This window comes from Chionomys nivalis, chromosome 19 (genome assembly GCF_950005125.1).
Source record: "Chionomys nivalis chromosome 19, mChiNiv1.1, whole genome shotgun sequence".
Taxonomy (NCBI): Eukaryota; Metazoa; Chordata; class Mammalia; order Rodentia; family Cricetidae; genus Chionomys; species Chionomys nivalis.
The window spans coordinates 54,259,649-54,284,031 of NC_080104.1; the positions used below are offsets into that span (position 1 = coordinate 54,259,649).

A 24,383-nucleotide genomic window follows, 5' to 3' on the forward strand; every position below is an offset into this window, starting at 1 on the left:
CACTCCAGCAGGTGGCTAGGGAAGCGGCGGCCTGGCTGACAGTCCCTCACTCCAGGCTGCCAGGCAGGAGGGACGCATCTACCTGTCCTTCAAAGACATCAGCTTTTGCTTATTCATATAGAAACAAAAACGGTTTACAATAAAAACTTAAAGGTTCCGACACACAAAAATAGACATTTTAAACAGCATTTAACAATGCTTTAAAGCATTTAACAATTTTTTTAAGGCTTATTTAATGGGTGAGTGCTTTGCCTGCATATATCTGTGTACACCACATGCATGCAATGCCTAAGGAGACCAGAGAGGGTGTGTGACGCTCTTCAACAGAAAGACTGTTCTTAGCCACCATGTTGGTGTTAGGAACCAAAGCTGGGACTTCTTCAAGAGCAGCAGGCACTCTTAACTGCTGAGTCATCTCTCCAACTCCCCGTTTATCCATTTTTAAGGATTTAGCCACTGCTCCAGGGAGAGTTGCATCCCTCTGTCTGTCTTTCTCTGCAGCTCCTCAACAGGCTGAGTAAAATTTTGCCTAGAAAACATGTACTTTACCCCTTTCTGCCTTCTTCTTTTCACAACAGGTGCTGATCCCAGATAAACAAGATATACCCAAAACTACCTTCGCATCCCATTTCTGGCAAGTTCACGCCACTGCAGTTAACGCCAGCAATGAAACGGATTTGAGGTGGACTCAGTCATCAGTTTAGACAGATGTAAGGGGAACTAGTGAAACTGTATACACAGCCGGTGACATATCAGGCATACATAGTAACTGTAAGGAAGGAAACCGCTTCATAGAAACAATGGGCAGGTGTTATCAAGCAACAGGCAATCAGGAGCCCAAACTCTATGAAATTGCATGCCAAAAACAAACAAACAAACAAACAAACAAAAGAGTCTTTTGCAGAAGGATGATTAAAGGCCAAGAAGGAATGTTCCAGAGTAAACTCCAAACACATGCTGAAATGAAACAGTTTTCTAAAACCGAGTCTGGAACCTTGGTTGGGAAAAGCTGGGCCTGTGGCACACAGGCTGGAGACACCGGTGTAGAAATTTTCAAAGATTTTGACCCCTTAAACTGCTTCGATACCCTTATGGCCTGTCCACAGATTCATTTCCTAACAAAGCCCGGAACTCCTCCTCATACCTTCAGCCACTGTGATGATTGATTTTGATTGTCAACTTGGCAGGCTCTGGAATCAACTGAGAGACACATCCTCTGAATGAGTCTGTGCGGGCATTTTCAAGAGAGCACAATCTTGTTCCAGAGTGGGTGGCCCAGATATACTGTTGCTGCTGCCGCAGCTCTTCTCATCCTTTACTGACATCAGAACCTAGGTCCTTCTTCCAAGATGGACTAATGACCAGTGACTGTCCAGTATCCTCCAGGCCTTGAGCACCAGATTGGGAATGCTGAGGCATCTAGCTTCATGCGGCTATTGGCTCTTAGTCTCTCCAGCATGCAGACAACCAGTGTTTCACTGGCCAAATAATTGTATTGTAGAAATCATTCTCGTAAATCCCCTTTCAATATACAGTCTATTGGTTCTGTTCCTCTAGATAAACCTTACTAATACACCCACCTACTGGATGAAAATGAAATGAATGAAATTTATGCCCTGGCAGTGCTGAAGATGAATGGGCAGCCCATATATGGCGGTTCTGTTGAACTTGTCCATATCGGGTTTCATGGTCTAAATTGATGAGGGTGACTGACCAGGTCTCTTCCTCAAGAGGGCACCAGATCTCATTACAGATGGTTGTGAGCCACCATGTGGTTGCTAGGACTTTAACTTAGGACCTTTGGGAGAGCAGGCAGTGCTCTTAACCGCTGAGCCATCTCAGTTTCTATTGGATACTAGACACGGAATTATGGTTACTTCTGAGTGTAGTTCAGATAAACATAACGAGATGAAAAGTGACTCTGTTAGTCCCACTTCTCCCTCCAAAACACTGTGTACTCAATCGCTAGCACAACAGTAGCAAAGTACTGGAAACCAAGCCAGCTCAACAGACGGTTTACCATACCAGAATTCTGGAGGCCAGAAGTCTAAGTAAGATCAAGGTGTTGGGACAGGGCTGGTTCCATCTGGGCCTGCAAAGGACAATCTGTTCCATAGCTGTTTCCCAGCCTCTGGTAGCCACTGCTAATATTTGATGTTTCTTGCCTTGCCCCACTCTCTGCCCTTGTGTCCAACTGTCAGTAAACACCATTCATACCTAGAATGAGAACACTCTAATTAGCTCAGGTTAACTTGATAATCTGCAAAGACCCAATTTCAAATAAGGTCATATACATAGGCATTTGAAATTAGGACTGAAACATCGCTTTGGTTGGGGTGGCAGTACAGTTCAACCCATAAATCATAACACACAGACAACATGTATAGGAGCTGAGAAGGACTGAGTGAGGCTGGGTTACGGGACTGTTTAATGAAGCAAGCTAGAGCATAAACTTGGGCAGTAGAGTCCACTGTCGTATAAGGACTCTTCCAAGATGAGCCTCGACACCCTGGCAATGAACTCCTTCGTGTGTCAAGGACTTTACATTCGGATTGATCAGCCAGATGGGTAACACGGAGAAGGTGCTGGAAGCTGGCGATACACAGTTGCTTCAGAGATAAACCCTGCAAGAACTCAAAGGCTTGCTGTATCCTAAACGATCAGGGGTGCTCCAGGATATCCCAAAGTAAGAAATTTACCACACCTTGCACTCCCTGCCAGCAGCAGCAGCAGGAGGAGACACAGCCTGACACTGCCAGTTGTATAGCCTGAGAATTTCTTAGAAACCGCCACTCAGGTGTAGCCAAGACCTTGACACGCCACAGACAAGGATTTTAGGACAGCTGGACAAGAGATGAATATAGAGGTACTAGCTTTCTCTGTAATGGCTGGGATACCAAAAGGGAAACAAGCACAAATGATATCTGTGTCAGAGAGCAACCACTGGGATCCAAACATTTGGAACCCACAGGAAAAGTCAGGTATGGATGAGAAGGAAAATGAGGCTAAAGCAAGAGAAGATGCGTTCAAGTTTGACCTTTAACACGGAGAGGAAAAGTCCACAATTCGGCATAGCTCAGTGAATGAAACCATGAGAGGGGGCAGACTGCATTTGAACTGCTTGAGTGGGAAGTGAAAAGCAGGAAATGAAAGACCCTCTCCCAGCCCAGCTTGGAAACCACGGGAGCCGATGGGATTCGTCTGGGCGATGTGAAGGTACAGGAGTTGAGTACTGTAACTACTCATCTCTCCTAAGACAGAAAACAGAAATCCTGGTGGTTTGGCTCAAATAGACCATTAGGGACACTCGGTTGTCAATGGTTGAGGTCTCCATGAATATCAGGTGTTGCAAATATTTAATTACACCGTGTAAAGATATGTCACCGTGATTGGTTTAATAAAAAGCTAAATGGCCAATAGCTAGGAAGGAGGTTCCGCAGGGACTTTTGGACGGAGAGCTCTGGGAAGGGGGAATCACCAGTAGGATGCAGAGGGAGCAAGACATGCAGGAGGAGAGATAAGAGTCTATTCTAAATAGATAGAAATGGGGGGCTGGAGAGATGGCTCAGAGGTTAAGAGCACTGCCTGCTCTTCCAAAGGTCCTGAGTTCAATTCCCAGCAACCACATGGTGGCTCACAACCATCTGTAATGGGGTCTGGTGCCCTCTTCTGGATTGCAGGCATACACACAGACAGAATATTGTATACATAATAAATAAATGTTTAAAAAAATAGAAATGGGTTAATTTAAGTTCTAAGAGTAGTGGGACAAGACTAAGCTATAGGCCAAGCTTTTATAATTAAAAATAAGTCTGAGCTGGTGGCCCAAAGGAAAATCTGCCTACAATTGGGACCTGGATGACAGTAGAGGGGGGGAATGGAGAATGGGAGATGTAGTGTTTGGCACCCAGCTCACTGGGCCTGAGAGGACTGTGTCACAGGAGGGGGGGGGGAGGTTGATTCAGTAGGCATCCCTGGACTGGTAAAGAACCCTGGTGACCTTTCTGAACCCCAAGATAGAGCTGACCTATAAAAAGAACGGGGCGCTCTGGTGGATCTGAGTGACTGAGACCAGGATATAAGCCAATTCACTGCATGCTAAAGCCAGCAACAGATAAAAAGCAAAGGGGTCTTATCCGGGCCGCTCAAAATCAAATATGACAAGATTTGTGTTGAGCTGCAATTTTTTGTTTTTTGAGCCAGGATTTTTCTATGTAGTTCTGGAACTTACTATGTAGACCAGGAAGACCCGGAACTCACAGAGATCTGCTCGCCTCTGCCTCCTGAGTGCTGGGATTAAAGGCTTGCACTGCCATACCTGGCAAGATGAAATTCTTGGGAGCAGAAGCAGAGATACAAAGCCAAATGTGCAGGGCAGTGGTGGCGCACGCCTTTAATCCCAGCACTCGGGAGACAGAGGCAGGTAGATCTCTGTGAGTTCGAGGCCAGCCTGGTCTACAAGAGCTAGTTCCAGGACAGGCACCAAAACTACACAGAGAAACCCTGTCTATGCTAGTGAGCGCCTCTAAGGCTTTAGTGTATGAACAACAATTCACGGACAGCATAAATGATCAAAAGGGTGTAGGAAAGAGAGAGTAAACGCGTCTCATTTGGTGGGCAGCTACCCTTGAGGATAATCCTAAGATTATGGTGGGTATGGGGAAGCATGTATGCGAGGGGAGACTTTATTTATCCAGCTTGAGGACCTCTCGGCAGTCAGGTGGGGCTAAGGGAGGCAGCAGCCACAGCGCAGTGCCAGCCCAGAGTGTGTCAGACTCCGGAGCAGCGGGTGGAGCTACACCCTCCTACTGCTAAGCAGCTTCAGCTGGCTCCACTGGGCGTGGGGAGTTGCCCATGCAGTGCCCAGGATGAGAAGGCAGAGGGTTTATAGAGAATGACTATGGGTGCTAGAACACTAAGTAGGATAGTACCTCCCATACGTGCCGTTGTCCCTACCACTGCTTTTCTGAGACCACGGACACAAGCAATGCTCTCTTTCCATGTTGTATTGGGCTTTGCTAACAGCTTTCTCCAGCAGCCTCTTAACTACCAACTCCTGAGACCTGCTGGCACTTGCCTGGAATGGAGAGCAGTGGCTCTTGATTACACGGATGACACAGTACTGGTTTCTGAAGGTCTTAGAGATTTGTAAAGGTGTCTAAACAAGTTAAAGGATTTGGAAGACAGCACCCATACTCCCCCAGAAGCCACACAATTGTTAATCCCCAGTAGCTGGGGATGAACCATTGATATATCCAGGAAGACCCCTGGATAAAGGCACCACCTCTGCTGCATGTCAGAACTAAATTAGTAAATCCCTGCTGCTAAAGACACCATATGCTTCTGTTGTAGTACATAGGTGATTCATGTCAGGACTGCTCTGGAAGGCCCCTCTATGCTCAGCTAACTTTTTAAAGTGCTTGCAAGATACTATGCAGGCTATCTCAGTTAGGGTTTCTATTGCTGGGAAGAGACACCATGACCACTGCAACTCTTATAAAAGAGAACATTTGAGGTGGCAGCTTACAGTTTCAGAGGTTTAATCCATTATCACCATGCAGGGAGCATGGTGGTGTGTAAGCAGACATGGTATTAGAGGAGCTGCTACATGTTGGTATCAGGCAACAGGAAGTAGACTGTGACACCACCAGGCTGTAGCTTTAGCAGAGGAAACCTTAAAGCCCACCCCCACAGTGACACACTTCCTCCAGCAAGGCCATACCTCCTTACTGTTCCACTTCCAATGAGATGATGGGGGTCAATTATATTAAGCTTCAAACAGGCTGCTGAGGCAGAACTGTTGGCAGCGGGCTTACACCTATTTGGTTGCACACACTGTACAATACACTACCAAGACACCAGGGCAGACTGGACTGCTGGAGAAATGGCAGCACAACAGCTATGGGTACAGTAAACAACCTTCTGGTTGGATTTAAAGCCTTCTCCAGAGGGAATTCGCACGGGGCACTGTAAACCTGGACAGAGATCTGCGACAAAGCAGGTCATAGGTCCCAGTGGAGAAGCAATTGCTCTTCTTTAATGACTGTAATATGCCTACCAAATTGCCTTTGAGTACTGTTATTGCCTGTCCTGATAGTAAGGAAACTCGAGTTTACTCAAGAGACTTATGACTGGTTAAAATGCCAAGAATGACTGACTTAGGAAGGTATGGTGGCCACTTTGTCTTGTGGATGGTGAAAAGGCAGGTGAAGACAGTGCCCTGTTAGTGTGGAATGCTGAAATAATGGCAGGTAGTAAATGCTCTGAGTGAATAATTCATGTCATTTCTCCCACAGGAATACAGACCTGGGAACAAATAAAGATGGGAGTAACACTGGAGGAAGTTTTGCTTCCTACTGCTCACCGTCTGTGGAACAAGCTTTTGTACACTGTAAATGTGCGTTACTCTCATTAGTTAATGAAAAGCTGACTGGCAAATAGCTAGGCAGAAAAGTTAGGTGGGACTTGCAGACAAAAAGAGCTTGAAGTAGAAGGCAGAGTCAGCAAGAGACACAGAAGATGAACACGCCATGTTGAAAAACGGTACCATCACATGGTAGAGTGTAGATAAGAAATACGGGTTAACTGAAAATATAAGAGCTAGTTAGTAATAAGCCTAAGCTATTAGTCAAGTGTTTATAATTAACAAGTCTCTGTGTGGTTATTTGGGAGTGGCTGAAGGGACAAAGCTAACCAGCAGTTCTGAAGAAAAACCCCACCTACACCTCCTCTTCTATTTTATGTGTTGGCAGCACACTGGCCTTAAAAATTAGTTGGTTGTTGCCAGATCTCAGAGCCGGCCTCAGTCCTGAAGAGATCTGTGTGATACCTGGACACCCTAGACTACTGAACATGAACCTTACCAGACTCCCAGAAGACGAAGCATTTTCTAATGGAAAATATCTTACATCAGGCAATTGCATTAAATTCTATTTCAGTAATTAAATGGGGGAGGAAAATGAGAACAAATCCAGAATAGCCAGAGAATAGGCTCTATGTGCTAACCGCTTCAAGGACTCTGCCCAGGCACTCAAGGAGGGAAAAGATGAAAAAAACAGATCACTCACAGGTAGGTAGGGGTGTGTGTGTACGCACAGACATGTACACACATGCATTATATATGTATCTGACATTAGGGCTTATCTTTTTACCATAGGGGACTGAAGAGCCCTAAGAACAGTGTCGTTGTTCCTCGAGCTTCAATAAGGTGACTCATCATCTCTGGGTTGCTCTACCTTGTCCATTTGTCCCAGCCCTTCTAAATCAGAGTAACCAAACACATTAAATTCCCTTTGAAAACCAGAACTGCTTTGTTGTCTAACCTGGGCTCTGACTAATAAAATATCACATATTTAAGTATTTCTGGGCTAACTTTAATTGATCATGATGAATTTTGCCCTTCTTATATTATGAAAAAGTTTTAAACACTATATCCACTAACTATATTTACTGTTTCAAAAAGACTTTGCCATTTTACTGAATCCGTATATATGCGGCTGTTTGTGTGACACACTTACACATATATCTGACTTTCTACTCATTTCTGGTGAAGGGTCCCAGAACCGAACGTGGCATATAGATATATGAGTAAGTTATATAGTGGATATAGCCATGAGAAATAAGTCTGACATCTAAGAGTTAAGTGAATGAAAAAGCAAACGACCACACATAACAACAATACTTAAACTTTATTCTTCCCTTCCTATGTGCTCATTTTCAAATGAACTTTCCAACCTCACACGTTAAGAAAATAAACAACGGGAACCACTCTGCACTTCTGACACGGAGGAGGCAGACGGCCCTATCAACAGGCACAGAGTACAACACAGCCATCGCTCACTGGGAGGAGGGGAGGAGCCAAAAGTGCTCCATTTAGCGGTGTGTTGAGTTGGAAACACTCGGCGGTTGCTACGGGCTGGTATCATGACTCCTGCAGTGTCCCAGACCATACCATGAGCTTTCCTTAGGAAAACCATCTCTCCTCAGATACAACCATCACAGGTTAAGAGCCACAAGATTTTATTCATTGTTTAATCTTCTGGCGGCAGGATTTCTGAGTAGAATCTAAAATTAAAGCAGAATAGAATTTGTTATAAAACTTCTGTTAAGAATTTTTAATTTTTAATAACTTCAAAACGCCACCACCACAGAGGTTTGGGAAAAATATTGAGTTATAATGAAAATAGGTTAGGTTTAAGAAACTATTACATAAATTATTATAGAGAGCAAATCATAATTGGTAATGACTGGAATGTAAAATATCCTTCACGAGACTGTATGTCTTAATACTCAGTCTCAGGCAGGGAGAGGTTTAGGAGGGTGTGCACCATTTTTGAGATGAAGCCTTGCTGGAGGAAGTAGTTTACTGGAAGCAGGAAGTGAGATTGTACAGCCTGTCTTCACTTCCTGTCCCATCTCTGCTTCCCAATCTAAACAAGCGTGCGAGCAGCCACACACTCCTGCTCCCGCCACAAGATGCTCCAGGCAGCAGGTGCACCTGCCATGATGGACTATTTCCAAAACAAATTGTCTGTGAGTTGCCTCTTATTAGGATATTTGTCAGTGATCAATTTTCTAACACAGAGAATTGGTGCTAGAGAGTGGAGCCCTTGCTGTGAAAACCATGGCTATGCGGCTGGTAAGGCCACTGGCCAGACCCTTTGAACAATTTGCAAGAACAGAATGCTGTAAGTAGAGCTTAATGGACAAACCCAGTAAGAGGAGATTTTGGACTTTTAAAACTTTAGGACCTTGGAGACTCGTAAAGGTAGACTTCGTTTTGCATTAAGAGATGACCACGAGCTGGGTCATGGGTTTCTACAGTTTCGTACGAAAGGTCTCCCACAGGATCACGTGGTAAACACTAGGTTCTCAGTTGGCGGTGCTGCCTGGGGAGGCTGAGCGGTGCTGAAGAAGTGGGTCACTGGGGCAGGCCTTGAGGTTCTCCAGCCCACCAGCTGCCTGCCCTTGCTCCACTTTCTGATCCACCTGGATCTGAACAAAAAGTCGCACGAGTCTTTCCTTCTGCCGTGTCCTCCCTATTAACTGCTTCTTCTCAGATGCTTGTTCACAGTGATGGTACAGTAATCAATACAATTATCTTTACATTGCCCTACCAGTGTAAGAGGACAAAAAGACCCACCTAGAGACTGAACTGGACTTACCCACCACAAGCTGCTAAGTGCGTATGTATTGCATGTACTCATGCAAACTAAAAATTACTAAGCTGAAACTAGCAGATTTTTATTTTGTTTTGAGGTAGCACATTGCTCTGTCACCCTGGGTAGCCTAGTACTCCCTGTGTGGACCAGTCTGGCTTCAAACTATTGGCAACCCTCCTGCCAAAGCCTGTCTAGGGCTAGGATTACTCATGAGTACTGCTGTACCAACTTCCTAGCAGGCTTTTCTATATTGTTATGTTTCTAAGGCACAGTAATACTATTTGTAACAAGCACTTTCTTACCTGGTGGCAACCCCCCAAGTCTTTGCTGGATCATTTCTAAATGATGAATATATTCTGTCAAGGAATGTTCTGCATCTTGAGAAGCAGCCAGGGATCTTTCTAACCTTGAATTTGGTGAGGAAGTTGATCTGCAAACAAAGGACCATAGCAAGGAGAAAAAAAAGGAAGAAAAAAATCAAAAGAAAAACATTAAATTAACAGGTGGTGTTACATCAAAAGCGCATAGAGGAGGGCCTGGGATCAGCTGACCAGATCCAGAGGAGAATCCGGGATCAGCTGACAGATCTGGGATGGGCCTCCACTAGGGCTAATCTCTTCATGTCCATTATTTACCACAAAGAAAACACGCTTTTATTTGAAAAAAAAAAAAAATAAACTTTTAAGGTCCAGTACAGTGGTATACTCCTGTAATCCCAGGATATGGGAGACAAAAGTAAGAGGGCGGAACTCTGAGAGTTCAAGGCTAGCCTGGTCTATACAGTAAACTGGAGGGCAGTTAGAGTTACATAGTAAGACTCTGTCTCAAAATAAAACAAACACCATAAACGAAATGAAACAACTTCTATATGCCACTCTGCAGTCAGAATAAGTGGCAACAACAATTATGTATTGTTTCATTCACCAAATTTAGAGATTATACCTTTTACCCCAATTGGATTCTGTCTCAGCATCCTTCACCGGGTAACCAAGATAGTCTACCTATCAGCCTACACTTCCTTGAGCAAAACCCAAGCTTGTCTAATTCCCACCCTGATCGTCCTTCTTCCTGGGACAGTGTCCCTTTCCCTTTCCATGAGACAAGTTCCCAAACCTCTTCAGAGTGGAGAGTGTGCCTCACTTAGTGAACACAGGGGATCTTAGCCCTTCCTGAACAGAACAAGATCCCCAGGCTCTTGAAGGCTTTCTGCTTCATCCACTACCTTGCTCTGAGCCAGAACAAAGAGAGTAAGTGCAAGCCACATTTCTCTAGGCAGCTAAACAGGTTCGGGATCTCATTGGCATGATTTCTAGGCAACCCTGGAGCATCCCAACTGACCTTTCCTCCTTGCCCAGCGAGACTGCTGCCGAGGATCGGGCGCTGTGCCTAGAGTCCTTGATATGGCCTGAGGAAACTTCTCTGGTTGGCAGGGATGTTCTGGTTTCTGATGGAGAATGCTGTCTCCGGGACATTCGATGTCCTTCCCAAGAATGATCAAACAAGAAATCATTAGGAAAAGAAACGCACATTCTAGGGGGACCCATCTACCAAAAATCTAAGCTTACACAAACAACTTTTACATTTACATGGATAACGCTAGCTCTGATTGCCAGCCCATGGCTGGGGGAAAGAAGAGGCAGGCATGCCTGCTGACCTGAATTGAAGGCACAGGATGGCAGCTAGTGGTGGCTTAGTGGCCCAGAGGGTCTAGGCCCTCTATGTTCTCTAAGTAGGAAGGACATTCACATCTGCCACCCCTAGAGACTAGACAAGGACCCAGCAAAGTTCCGTCACCGGCCCCTTGAGCGTCCACAAAGCCACTGTTACACTGCCTAAGAGCAGGCAGGCAGCAGCAGCGAGCTCCAGAGAGAGCGAAAACAACCACTAGGGCTCCCGCAGATAAGTATGGACGCGTAAACCAGAATTCTGGGCGACTCTGGAGAGCAGCAAGGGCGAGTCTGTCTGACTCTCCAGAATCGCGCTCAGCTCGCCTTCCTGATCGACCTGGTTGGTCCGCCAGTGCTCTCACTACTCAAGGGTAGCTGCACTGACAGTTTCCTGGCTTTCTTCCTGTGCTTTATGACACCCCCAAACCAAAACGCTCAAGGAAATGCCACAAGCAGCAGGGAGGGCAGTGGCACCAGAGGCCCACCTTGGCGGGTGCTTCTGCAATGGATCAGCGCTCCTTTCCGATCCACTTCTTGCCATTTCTTAACCAAAAATCGTAACCTATACAGAAAGGTGACAAAATACATTTAAAGCGAGAGAAAACGGGAATGAAGGAAGCAGTGACACTCCTGATGTGACCACACCGCCAGCGCCTGTCCTCCCTGCCCACAGGAGACAGACTCCACAACCCACCAGCCGAGAGCTAGCTGTGCTTTCATATCACGTAGGAACTGGTGTGGGAGCCCCCTGTGTGCTGTGATTACCATTAACGAATAAAGAAACTGTCTTGGCCTGTTCATAGGGCAGAACTTAGGCAGGTGGGGAGGACTGGGCTCAATGCTGGGAGAAAGAGGGCAGAGTCAGAGGGATGCCATGGAGCCACCAGAGTCAAGACATGCTGAATCTTTGCCAGTAAGCCACTGCTACATAGCAATATACAAATGAATAGAAATGGGTTAAATTAATATAAGAGTTTGTCAGTAAGAAGCTAGAGCTAATGGGCCAAGCAGTGTTTTAATTAATACAATTTCTGTGTGATTATTTCGGTTCTGGGTGGCTGGGAAGAACAAGCGGCCTCCTCCTACAAGGAACTTCCATGCTATATCACCATCTAAAGAAGTCCCCTGGTAGGCTGGAGAGATGGCTCAGCGGTTAAGAGCATTGACTGCTCTTCCAGAGGTCTTGAGTTCAATTCCTAGCAACCACATGGTGGCTCAAAACCACCTATAATGAGATTTGGTGCCCTCTTCTGGCCTACAGGCAGGATAGTGTATAAATAAATAAATAAATCTTAAAAGAAAAAGAAAAAAAAAAAAAAAAAAGAAGTCCCCTGGTTGCCAGGCAGTGGTGGTACATGCCTTTAATCCCAGCACTTGGGAGGCAGAGGCAGGCGGATCTCTGTGAGTTCAAGGCCAGCCTGGTCTACAGAGCAAGTTCCAGGATAGCCAGCACAACAGAGAAACTTTGTCTTGAAAAACAAACAACAACAAAAAAGTCCCCTGGCACCTCATGTTTGACAACTAGCTGGTTCTGCCCACACCCACCACAGCTTACCTGCAGCCTATCACACTACAAAATTCAAGCCTGTATGTGTCACCAGAAACTGGGAAAATACTACTTCTGCCTGGCTGGGCCATCAATGGGACAGCACCAAGAGTGTAGGGAAGGCACAGGCAAGACGACAGGAGGGCACAGGCAGGGCGACAGGAAGGCACAGGCAGGGCAACAGGAGGGCACAGGCAGGGCGACAGGAGGGCACAGGCAGGGCGACAAGAGGGCACAGGCAGGGCGACAGGAAGGCACAGGCAGGGCGACAGGAAGGCACAGGCAGGGCGACAGGAAGGCACAGGCAGGGCGACAGGAGGGCACAGGCAGGGCGACAGGAGGGCACAGGCAGGGCGACAGGAGGGCACAGGCAGGGCGACAGGAAGGCACAGGCAGGGCGACAGGAAAGCACAGGCAGGGCGACAGGAAGGCACAGGCAGGGCGACAGGAAGGCACAGGCAGGGCGACAGGAGGGCACAGGCAGGGTGACAGGAGGGCACAGGCAGGGCGACAGGAAGGCACAAGCAGAACGACAGGAGGGCACAGGCAGGGCGACAGTACAAGGCTGCTTCCCGCTCCTTTAGCATGGCTCTCTTAATAGCATGACTGTAACTTTCCTCTTTGTGGTGTGGCAAACCACTTTGATCCCTGTCTCTGCCTCCTGAGTGCTGGGATGACAGACAAGCCTATGGCACCATACCCAGGCACTGCATGAATTCTCTCATTTATTTGTATGTATATTTTTCCTGCATATATGTATGTGCACCGCTGTGGAGGTTAGAAGAAAGCATGATATCCCCAGGAACTAGAATGACAAATGGTTGTGAATGACCATGGGGGTTCTGGGAGCCATCTCTCCAGCACCTACAGCATGACTTCAAGACAAATGCCATATTTTCTTTAGGGTCATGAGTGCCATTGATCTTGAAAGAGAAAACCACTGTAGTTTCAAGGAATACAGCCACCACAGAAGTGAGCAGGTGTGCATTGCTAGCTGGCTTGGAGGCAGGGCATTCACCTTAATACTGCGATGACAACCCTTACAGCAGTGCGGAACTTGGTAAAAGGACGAGATGTCGTCAGTTTCTTATCTGCTTTGGAGGGAAATACCCCCAAATGAGCAATCATGGAGAGCGTTTCCTGTTCCGAGTCCTGGAATCCACCAATCAGCAGCAGGAGATATTTCTTTTGATAAATCAGAGCTTTTCTGAAGCTCTCCGCTCTCAGATAGTGCAGGTACAGTTTTTCCATCTAAGAGAAGACAGAGTGAGAATCAGAGAAAACAAAGACACATCCTGACAGGCCTGCTCCGTACGCTGCCATGGTTAGCTGTCCAAACGGGAGTGTAATTCACAAATCCCACGCACATCTGTAACCTCCTCTTGAAGAGCCCCCGTCTATCTGATAAAATCTAGAAAGAAATACCTTCTCCACAACACTCTCAAGTGAGCCCCCATGAAGACTGGATTTCCACTCAAGTACAGTCTAAACTATGTGTGTGTGGTGGGGGGGGTTGCTGGGATATCATGATGGGGTCCACAGATGATACGGGTGATGGGGAAACCATGTAAACTACGGAGCTTGGATCCAAACCCTGAGAAGCACTTGTCCTTTGGGAGCAAATCTTGGAAAACTTTTCTTAGCCTACAGAAACAATCTCCTGACAACATGAACAGTACATATTCATTCCGCCATGAACGGCAAAACATGGTGTCTGCCCACAAGCACACCAAGTTTTAGATCCAGTTTGAGCTAGCTTCCTTTCTCACAGTGATCTGACAGATAGGGCAATGGGTCTCCTATGAAGAAGTATTTCTGATCTGTGCGTCAACAGCTATATCAAGCAAACCAAGAACCTTTTAGTGGAGACCCTTTTCCGGCAGTTAACTAGCCCTGGTTTAAGACACGCTGACACTCTGAACCTAACCCTGTTTGGCTCACCTTGGTATTGCAGGAACTTGCTTCCACACTTGCAGTTGATGTGTGCCACTCTGGATCTGGGTGTCGTGGAGAACCCTGCAAAACCGTCCCGTCTTGCTTCCATGAAGACTTGCTTTGCCTCTGAAAAAAAAAAAAAAAAAAAACAAAAAACCACAGCTGGTAATATAGGGCTTTGCTTTTTGATGGGGGAGGACTGCAGGGATTTGCCTACAGGTGTAGGTCACAAGCAAACCTTAGTGTTGGTCCTGAGGAGCTATCAGCTGTTTTTCAAACGACAGGGTCTCTCACTGGGGCCTGGGGTCTACAAATTAGGCTAGGCGAGTTGGCCAGTTAGCCCAGAGATGCACCAGTCTCCACTTTCCTAGCATAGGGATTACAGCGCATGTGCCACCATAACCTGTCTTTGGTTTGCTGGTTTTGAAACACAGCCTCGCTAGCCCGGAACATGATATGCAGACCTGACTGGCCTCAGAACTGCCTGCCTCTGCCTACTGAGCACTGGGATGAGAGGGGTGCGCCACCATGCAGCAGCTCACAACTGGCCGGGGACAAAGCTCAGGATCTCACATCTGCAAAGCAAGCACTTCACTAACTGAGCCACCTCCCCAGCCCTCTACCGAGGTGTTCTTAAGAAAGAACACCCTGAGAAAGACAAGCTAGAGAGCAGAGACAGCTGCAGCTGGTGGTCTGAAGGAAAGGGGCACACTCGAACACATCATTTCCACCACAGCCGAGGAGACAGTAGGGGCTGGGGAAATGCCTCTCCAAGGCCAGGATCTGGTGAGGCACTGCTGCCAATGATGTGTTGTCCCTTGTCACACTGGGCATCATTTTTTTTTTTTTTTTTTTTGGTTTTTCGAGACAGGGTTTCTCTGTGGTTTTGGAGCCTGGGCATCATTTTTAGCAGTGCTCAAGTCATGTTATAAAGCTAACATTTCTGGGTAATTATCATTCATTTACTGAAATGTCATTGCACAAAAGATACATGTTAATAAGAACAAGCCAGAGATATCTGCAAAATACCTACTAATTCAAAGCTTTAAATCTTAACTAGTCTTATTCGGGCTGAGATGGCTCAGAGGTTAAGAGTACTGACTAGTCTTCCAGAGGTTCTGAGTTCAATTCCCAGCAACCACATGGTGGCTCACAACCATCTGTAATGAGATCTCGTGCCCTCTTCTGGCCTGCAGGGATACATGCAGTAGATGCTGTTTATATAATTAATAAATAAATCTTAAAAAAAAATAGTTCCTCATTCTAGAAATGCCGATGACTGACAAACACAGTCACATAGTTCTGTTCTAGCGCCATCAAACCACTCAAGAAAAGCCCAGCCGAATGGGACAATGTGAGAAATTTTATTTGCTTGGTTCCTTTCTATCAAAAGTAGTTAGCCCAACAAGGGCCCTCCCCTTCCACTTTGCATACCGATTAGCCAATTGTGACAGATTGTGAAGATGAACTCCCACCAATGGGATGAGACACAGTAAACAGCTACATCAGGGATAAAAGACAGATGCATTCTGGCTAAAGTGTTTACAAAACAAAACACTGGCTAAGAACTAACCAATAAATTCTCAAAACAAGAACTAGAAATAGGAAACACTCTGAAACTGTTCCACATCCTTATCCGCAGAGAAATGCAGATTCAAACAACGTTAAGATGCCATGTCTCCCCAATCCGAGTGACGATCACTAAGAATCCCAAACACAAGTCTGGAGTGGATGGAGAAGAATGGAAGCCCTGACACAGCGGTGGTGAGAGTGTGCGCTAGCACAGCTACTTTAGCACCAGCATCAGGGGGTTGGTCTTTCTTTTTTTCTTTTTCCTTGGCAGGGTTTCTCTGTGTATCCTCTGCCTCCCGAGTGCTGGGTAGAGCGCTGCCCATGCAAACACGAGGACCTGAGTCTGGATCCCCAGCCATGGGTAGAAGAGCAGTACAGAGGGCACACCGGTGATCTCAGTGCTAGGTAGGCAGAGGCAGTTTCTGAGGCTTGCTGGCCAGCCAGTCTAACGGAAACTGTGAGCTCCAGATTCAATTAGACTTTGTTCCAAAAGATAAGGTGGAGAGCAAATGAGATACCTAATGTTGACTTCTGGCCTCAACCTGAGCTGGTAACATAGGTAGTGTGCTCATGTACACATGTACACACGCACACACACACGCACACACACACACGGGCAGTGTACTCATGTACACACACACACACCCCAAAACATTGAACATGGGGCATGATGGCACATCATTGTATCCCCAGCACTTGGAATGTTGAGGCAGGAGGATTAAGGTCAGCTGCAGTTATATAGGGCGTCTGAAGCCAGTCTGGGATACCTGGGATTGTCTCAACCCCCTGCCTCCCTTCAAATAATCAAACAAAACAAAATGAACCCCATCAAGCTGGGTGTGGCAGGATGTACCTGTGGGGAACTGAGTCAGGAAGAATACTTAAGCCTAGGAGTTGGAGACAAGCCTGGGCAGCATAGCAAGATCCTGGAATCCTGAGTCAGACTGTACACACTAGAAGGGATGGAGCCCATAGCATTGACCAGAAAAAGTGGCACAGAGGCCCCAGGTCTAGGCAGAAGCCCAGTTCCCTACCCAGCAGAACGGATAGATGTGACACAGCACTGTGATAGAGACAGTGGGCAGGCACTATGCCAGGAAGAGACAAAGATCCCTACATTGAGAAGGCAGCCCTTCTGCGTGTGGTGCTTCAGGGTCTTCTCGAGCCGGGAGATGGTCCTGCACAGCTCTGCTTTCTCTCGGGTTGCTATGCCGACAGCTTTTGTAAGGGCATCGTTGTCTCTCAGCAGTTCATTCATGAGCTGGACTTGAAGTTCCGCAGCCATCTTTTTCTTGAAAAAGAGCAAACAAATTGTAAGAATTTTGTGTTTTATTACTACTGATTGCTTCAGGGACTATAGTTTTAAGAAAGTTTGGCGTGTGGGGCTGGGCATATGGGATAGGAAATAGGCCACCAAATCACATTTCTTTTTCACCCTTTATAAACTGGACTGCAGATATTCTGGTATATAAAGTGACACAGGCTTGTTACTAACGTAACCCTGGTCTCACTAGTCTAAGAGTCCCATACCCAGGTGCTGAATAAAATAAAAAATTGTTGCTGTTAAAGCTGAGAGGTCACACACGCAATTCACTTAGAATAAGTCTGTGCACTTCACAATTGGGACCTGTAGTCCTAATGGAGAACCTTTAGAACTTGCACATAGAGGAGAGGGACAGGACATACCACATCTCTAGGACACTTGCTGGGTGGGTAGAAGGGGTTTGTGGGTAACAGTAAGTGATAAAGCTTCTCTGTCATCTGATAACAGGCTATAACCATAACCACCACATTGGTCAGCAACAGTGTCAACATCTAGGACATCCAGGACCCGTGAGCAACCTCAAAGGCTACTCACAGGGAGCCTAGAGCATCCCAGGAAGACCTGCAATTGCCCACAGCAGAAGCAGACAGGACACAGGCTGGGCTGTGCGCAGGTTCTACCTTCCAGGCATCTGTCCTTAGCAGAAGGACCCACTTCTGTCCACAGTCTCTACCTCTCAGGGTGCTCCTGGACCACAGAGAGTGAGCATCCCATATAGATAATCACACGGTATGTGCAAATGGTACAGCTGGGACCCCAAGATGTTAAGATATAGAATACAGTACATAGTGCACCCACAAGGACACACGGGGCAGATGTTCACTCACTTGCCCATACAACAAGGAACAGCTGGTTAACAAACAAGCTACAAAGCAGCCATGACATTCTCTACCAACTCCCGGAAGACACCATGTGCTGGGAGCTTGGTTTTAGCCACTGTAGAGACAGCACAAACGTGCAGCATGGAGGAGCCCAACTGTACCTTGGAGGAGGTAGGCATGCTCAGTTCAGACTTCAGTTCCTCAAGAGTGTGCATTAAGGATGACACCGCCTTCTCATTTGATGACGTCCAATCTTTAATTGTCCTAGGAAATCAAGCAGGTGTTCAAAGGGTTTATGTGTACCCCAAGTGATTACACTCTTGAGTTGCTCAGGAACTCTCTGTTAATGGCACAGAGAAAGTACTTGTATAGCATTTCCTCTGAGAAACCCAGGGACCCATCCAGCTCTGCACTCCCGTGTGAGTCTGTCAGGCTGGTGGGTCACTCCACTCAACATCTTTATCAGCAGTCTAGGACACACTCTTCCGACCAGAGGGCCGGGGCGGAAGAGACTACACCAGCAAACAGACACATCTGTGGGATTCAGAACCCTTCAGACCTGAGCGGGCAGTGGTGGCCAACTGCCCACATCCTGCTGCCTTACTGCTTCCTGCTGGACAGATAACTAATGACAGTTTGTCCTGTGTAGTAAGATGTGCAACACAGAAAGGCGCTTGCTGCTGAGCCTGGCCACTTGGTGGATGAAGACAACAGACACCAACAAGCTGTCCTTTCACACCTGTGTGCTCACGCACAAAAGTACACATGCACAAAATAAATAAATAATAAAAATTGAAGTGCTGTCTAAATGAAAGTGCCTGGGAATCATGCTGCTCAATGAATCGAATCCAGATATGGACGGGGAGCCATCCCAGCTGCTAACAGTGCCCACCTTGGTGGGCATGGACACGTGGAGGACACGCTGAGGGAGCATCCAGGCTGGACTCTCCACGTCTAGTGCATGTGGAAAGCCAATCTCAGCACAACTTGAAACTATGAATAACAAGATTGTTTGTAACACTAGGATGCAAAGATATGGTTTTACCAGCATCCTCCAGAAGATCTTGCCCATTAATTCAACTAAACTCATGGAATGAATTGTGCGGGAGACCATTGAGACATGGTCCTGAAACCAAAGCTTTTTTTTTTTTCCCACTTAAAGTTTTGGTATATAGACCTTGTTGGCTTGGAACTTACTATGTAAGGTGGTCCTCCTGCCTCTAACTCCCAGGTGTGGGAATTACAGGCACAGGCCCATTAGCTAAACTCCAGGATTTTCTTAGTATAAGCAGTCGTGGAGTGGGTGGGGGTGGGTCCTGGTGGCCACGGATATCATGCGTGCTGCATACCTGTCCACGGTGTGGTTGGTGAAGCTCGTGAGGAGCCCAGCTGCACAGAGGAGCTGCTGCCGTATCTTCTCCAGCTCCTGCTGCTGCTCCTGGACATGGTTTGGCTCTGGAGAACCCAGGCTGGGGGTGCTCCAGCAAGGGCCATCCCCGCCAGGCACCTTCTCTTTCCACCTCAGCTCTCTCACCATCCGCTGAAGCTGCTCGATTTTATGCTCATCACGCTGGCACTGTAATTCTAATTCTCGCTGTCCCGGCAAGAACAACAGGAAAGACCATTACAGTTTTCCAAAAGAAACTGTTGGGTGTTGGGCATAGTGGGGCATGCCTATAGCCGGCACTGGGGAGGTAGAAGCAGGGGGAATCACGAGTTGATGGCTAGGCCAATGTACAGAGTAAGTCTAACAAAGGCCCACCAGAGCAACTCAGCGAGACTCATCTCAAAACAAAACAAGTCCTCAACGATTATCTGACCAAAGAGCAGCAATGTCATGTAGGGAAACGTCACAGGGGAAACTGCCCACAGACCAAACACAGCACCCATGGAGAAGGTGTCTACACTCTCCCCAGATCCTAATAAATCCACCCACCACCTTCAACCCCCCCCCCCCGACAGCACAGTCTACACTGTAATCTCAGGTTTTGGCCAGTTCAAGGCCAGCCCTTGGACAGTGAGCAGAGCAGCCTGCTGGCACAGAGGCTGACACAAGCCAAACCTCATCTATGTCTGTGTCTGTGCATCCCAGCACACAAGTCAGCAGAGCACGACAACAGCATGCACATGACAAACCACACCTGCCACTGGTGGCCCTGCGGCCTCGAGCCTGACCTGACCAGTCATCAACCTAGCCTCATACAATGGAAGTGAGCAGTGCCACAGTATTAGAGGAGCAAGCCCTCAGATGGGCACAGGGCGAAGAGAACCAACGGACCTGACAAGGAAGTGGAGTCAAGTCAGCAGGTAAGGTAAGGGGGCCAAGAAGACCCCAGGAAAGCCACGGGGGTGAAGTTATCTACTGTATCACACGACACTGCGGGCTCTTGGCGGAGCCAGGGGACCTTCTGTGAGAAAGGACTGTGAGCCTTTTGTGACTGGACCTGCAAGAGCCCAGGACAGAAACACAGAGCTGAGCTTGCTTCACTAGAGAGAGTTCCGGGTCAGACCAGAGCCCACACACGGCTTCCGGGAGAATGGCTGCAGGGTCACACCTGGCACAGCTCACAGGAAACCAGCTTTCTGACACTGTGTCGATGTTTCCGCCCCATTAGCAAGCAAGGATCCACTATGCTTCATTTTCCAGGTGAGAAAGAAAAGTGTACACTGTTTAGGAAAGAGCATCCCGCCTGTAATGTCTAGGCCAGGCTATGGCTGTCTGGCTAGGAAACCGGTCTACGATCCCACTGATCCTCTGCAAGGTAGGTAGGCACCTCCAAAGTGTCTCAAAGAGAATAATTCACAGAGACAGACAGATGAGGGAGTCCCTGGGCTGGGATGGGGAAAGGCAAGTGGCTTCTCAAAAACATGGAGTCCCACCGGAATGTCGTCACTTTTCATAAATGTCCAAAATTTGTTCTGGCGGAATGCATCTATACATCACAGACGGCCCACAGCTTAGGGGCTCCATGGAAAGGAGCCCTCTCAGAGGAGAGTATTAAGCACATCCCTGACAGGCATTTCCAAAGCTAATATTAGTCAGATTTATCCTTCTGAACATTTAGAAATGTACAGCTTTGTCCTTAGAAACCAGTGTTTCTTACTTAACTACTAAAGACAAAGCTGCTGGTTCTACACTTCTGTGCTAAAAGGGAGAAGAAAAAAAAACCCAAAACCAAAGGGCCTTGCTAGGATCTCTGAGAGACACAGTGAGTTCTAGGCCAGCCAATGCTACATAGTGAGACCTTGTCTCAAGAAGATCCCCCAAACAAAAAGGGCCTTGCTCTATATATTAAGGCTGGTTTTGAACTTGTGATCTACTAACCTCGGCTTCTTAGGGCTAGTATTAGACATTTGGGAGGCAGAGGTAGGGAGATCTCTGTGAGTCTGATGACAGCCTGGTCTAAATAGCAAGCTCCAGGATAGCCAGGGCTTCACAGAGAGCCCCTACTTCAGGGAAAAAGAATAAGAGGGACAATACTTCCCAGCCCATAAAGGCATCGCTACTCTGATCTAAACCCAAAGATGACGTAAAACTACAGGCTAATGTCCCTTCTGAACACAGATGCAAAGATTCTAACAGGATTCTAACAAACTGAACACAGCAGATAGATGTTAATATCGCCAATAGTTCAACAGCAGATCAACAGAACTGTTTGCCATGCCCAGGTGGTACTTATCCAGGAATGAACGGCTGGGTCATCCAGTGTAAGCCAGCCACCATAACATGCTATCACAAAGTAAAAGACTAACCTGCAGACATGAAGAAACACCAAAAACACACCTACCAAAAGTTTTAACACTGTTTTGAAGGGGCAGAATTAGAAACCCAAGCCTCACGCTTGCTTCCAAGGCAAAACGCTCTCCCCACTGAACTGTGATCTAGACCACTGCCCATATCTAATACTCTTTTGCATTCTGAAACAATTTGAAAAGACGGAATAGCCAAGGGTTAAGAGAATTGCCTCTGACCAAGAGCATCCACAAAAATAAACATGTGGTTAGTTCCATGGGAGTGATCAAAACTTCCTAACTAACATCATACGTAGCAGTGGGAAGCTGGAGCTCCCCAAGAGAGGAGGTGTCAGCATTCAGGACCTGTAATTACTTATATCTGCTGGAAGATTGCTCTCACCAGCTTCTCCTTGTCTGTCTGCCAGGTCTTCGTTTCCACGTCTGCTGGGCTTGACCTCCTCTCCATCCTCGCATCCTTGTGGCCTTCTTGCTCTTTCACTCTTGTGGATAACTGTTCTAATTCTGCCTGTAACCAAGCTGATTTCTCCCTCTCTCTCTCCAGACAGCATCCCAGCTCCTGCTTGTGGCTCTGCAAGGCATCCATGGCTGATCGCAGGTGGCTACTTACCTCCTTCTCTTTCCTGAGCTCTGCACAGCGCTCCTGAGCCTGTGATTCCAGTTGCTTCTGTGCTTGTGCAGCCTGTCTCTGCACCTTCTCAAGCATGCCTTCCAGTTCCAATGCACGCGCCTTCTCTGCTTTCAGCTTTCGCAATAAGGCATGCTGCACTTGTGCCTCTTGGCGGGCACAGGCCTCTTGCGCGTTGCGGCTCAGCTGCTCCGTCAAGAGCCGCTCGTGTTGTAAGGCCTCTGAAAGCTCCAGCGAGCGGCTCCTCTCAGCCTCTAGGCTCTTCTGCAGCTCATAGAGCTGGCCCTTCTCCTGCGCCAGCAAGGCTTCACAGCGGGAGGACTCAATCTGAAGCTCCTTCTGCAGGTTGTCCTTGGCCGCACGCTCGTGTTTTAAAGCAACGCATAGTTGGTTATTTTGAGCACGCTGCTTCTCCAAAGACATTTTTAACTCCTATGTTGACAGAGAAAACAAGATTGTGATGATCGATACCAAGAGGAAAAGGAACTAGGTGGTTTTCTTATTTATACTTTGGTTCAGGAATCATAACTTTCAAAAGTTATCTTATGAGTAAAACCGTGCACAGGACGGCGTGGATGAAATGCTGTGTGGGAGAAGTATTGAGTAAGCACATGCACACACCTTGATGGGGGGGGGGTTCCCTTTCTCCCTTTCTTAGAAATCCCAAAATACCAGGATGCTCAAAGACACACCTGGCCCGTGTTGTTTACAGTCATACACTGCAGCAGAAGACTGTGAGCCTTGGGGCATCTGCTGAACATGTGGCACCCCGACAGTCCATGCTTAGCACTTAACTGCTCTATGGGGACCTCAGACACTGTGCCTCATTCAGATAGCCACAGGAGGCTATGTGACACTGGGCACATCAGCCACAGAAGTAATTGACCAAAGCAAATTGGACTCCATGTTTTTGTGCTTTTGTTTTAAGAGAAAAAAAAAAAAAACATGATGATGGGTAAGGGGAAAAATCTAATCAAGCATATTGATTGCATGAAATTCTCAAAAATTAAATAAAAACACTTTAAAAGATAAATGGAAACATGCAAAGACCATAGCTGGGAACAATCAAGAAGGCCATAAATCATCACCAGGCGTCACAGCCATCCACCTTTGTCACTGTCACACACTGTTTCACTGCAGCTATAGCCTTGGTCCTATTTCCAGTGCCCTGGCTTAGTCTGGCCACCCCTGCCGTTTCTAGGATCCACCAGGATTCTACCTTCCACCACCCACAGGTCCCTCTATGCTGCATCCTCTACCCAGGCAGGTCTCACATATCCCAACTACAACGCCCTGAACTAGTCCGACTACTCTGCATGGCTATCAATCACTCCAGGATTAGACCAGGAGGCGCATCCTGTACGTCAGCCCAGTCCCCTGTCTTTACTTCACCCAAGCCATCTGCAACCTCCAGGCCCAGCCTGCATGTCCTCTCTCCTGCCCCAACCTGCTTTGTCCATAACAGACTTAGAAGTAATGAGTCCACGTGGCCAGATCTCATTGGAGGAACAACAACATGAAAGATCAAGGCAGCATCTTCCCTCCAAACCCAATGGAAATGGGGAAATGAGAATTATCTGATGAACTCCAGAACACAGACTTTAAAAGACAATCACTGACTTCTTACAAGAATTCCAGGAGTTTAAAGAAGATACAAATCAATGAAATGGTGGAGCAAGAACTTGAGAAGAAATGTCTGAGCAACGCCCAGGAAAACACAAACAGGCTGGTGGAGATGATGTAGACACTCCGGGACTTGAGGAAAGAATTCAGTAAGGAGACAGAAACACTGAAGAGGACTCAAGCCAAAATAAACACGGAACTGGAAAACCCAACAACCTCAACTTGAAAACTGGTCCTGCCACTATGAAAATCAGTGTGAGAAAGTCTAAAAAGGCTAAAAATAAACCTACCACACGACGCGGCTACACCACTGTATGGCACATGCCCAAAGGACACGACATCCACTCCAGACA

The 24,383-nt window shown here is 47.1% G+C and overlaps 1 protein-coding gene across 7 annotated transcripts in view; it reads right to left on the reverse strand.

Moving 5' to 3' along the window:
- Nucleotides 1-7,678: 7,678 nt before the first annotated feature.
- Pcnt (pericentrin) overlaps nucleotides 7,679-24,383 on the reverse strand; it is an 84,901-nt gene continuing 68,196 nt past the window's right edge. For 5 of the 7 annotated variants that reach the window (XM_057794483.1, XM_057794487.1, XM_057794484.1 and 2 more), the window contains 10 exons: nucleotides 22,162-22,839; nucleotides 19,376-19,620; nucleotides 18,188-18,290; nucleotides 16,999-17,172; nucleotides 14,316-14,435; nucleotides 13,393-13,625; nucleotides 11,314-11,390; nucleotides 10,500-10,641; nucleotides 9,464-9,591; nucleotides 7,679-8,064 (listed from right to left, as the gene is read on the reverse strand). In XM_057794483.1, coding sequence (XP_057650466.1) covers nucleotides 8,024-8,064; nucleotides 9,464-9,591; nucleotides 10,500-10,641; nucleotides 11,314-11,390; nucleotides 13,393-13,625; nucleotides 14,316-14,435; nucleotides 16,999-17,172; nucleotides 18,188-18,290; nucleotides 19,376-19,620; nucleotides 22,162-22,839 — 1,941 coding nt within the window. In that variant the 3' untranslated portion in view covers nucleotides 7,679-8,023. The remainder of the gene's footprint in view (nucleotides 8,065-9,463; nucleotides 9,592-10,499; nucleotides 10,642-11,313; nucleotides 11,391-13,392; nucleotides 13,626-14,315; nucleotides 14,436-16,998; nucleotides 17,173-18,187; nucleotides 18,291-19,375; nucleotides 19,621-22,161; nucleotides 22,840-24,383) is intronic. The other 2 variants (XM_057794489.1, XM_057794488.1) reach the window with 1 other exon arrangement.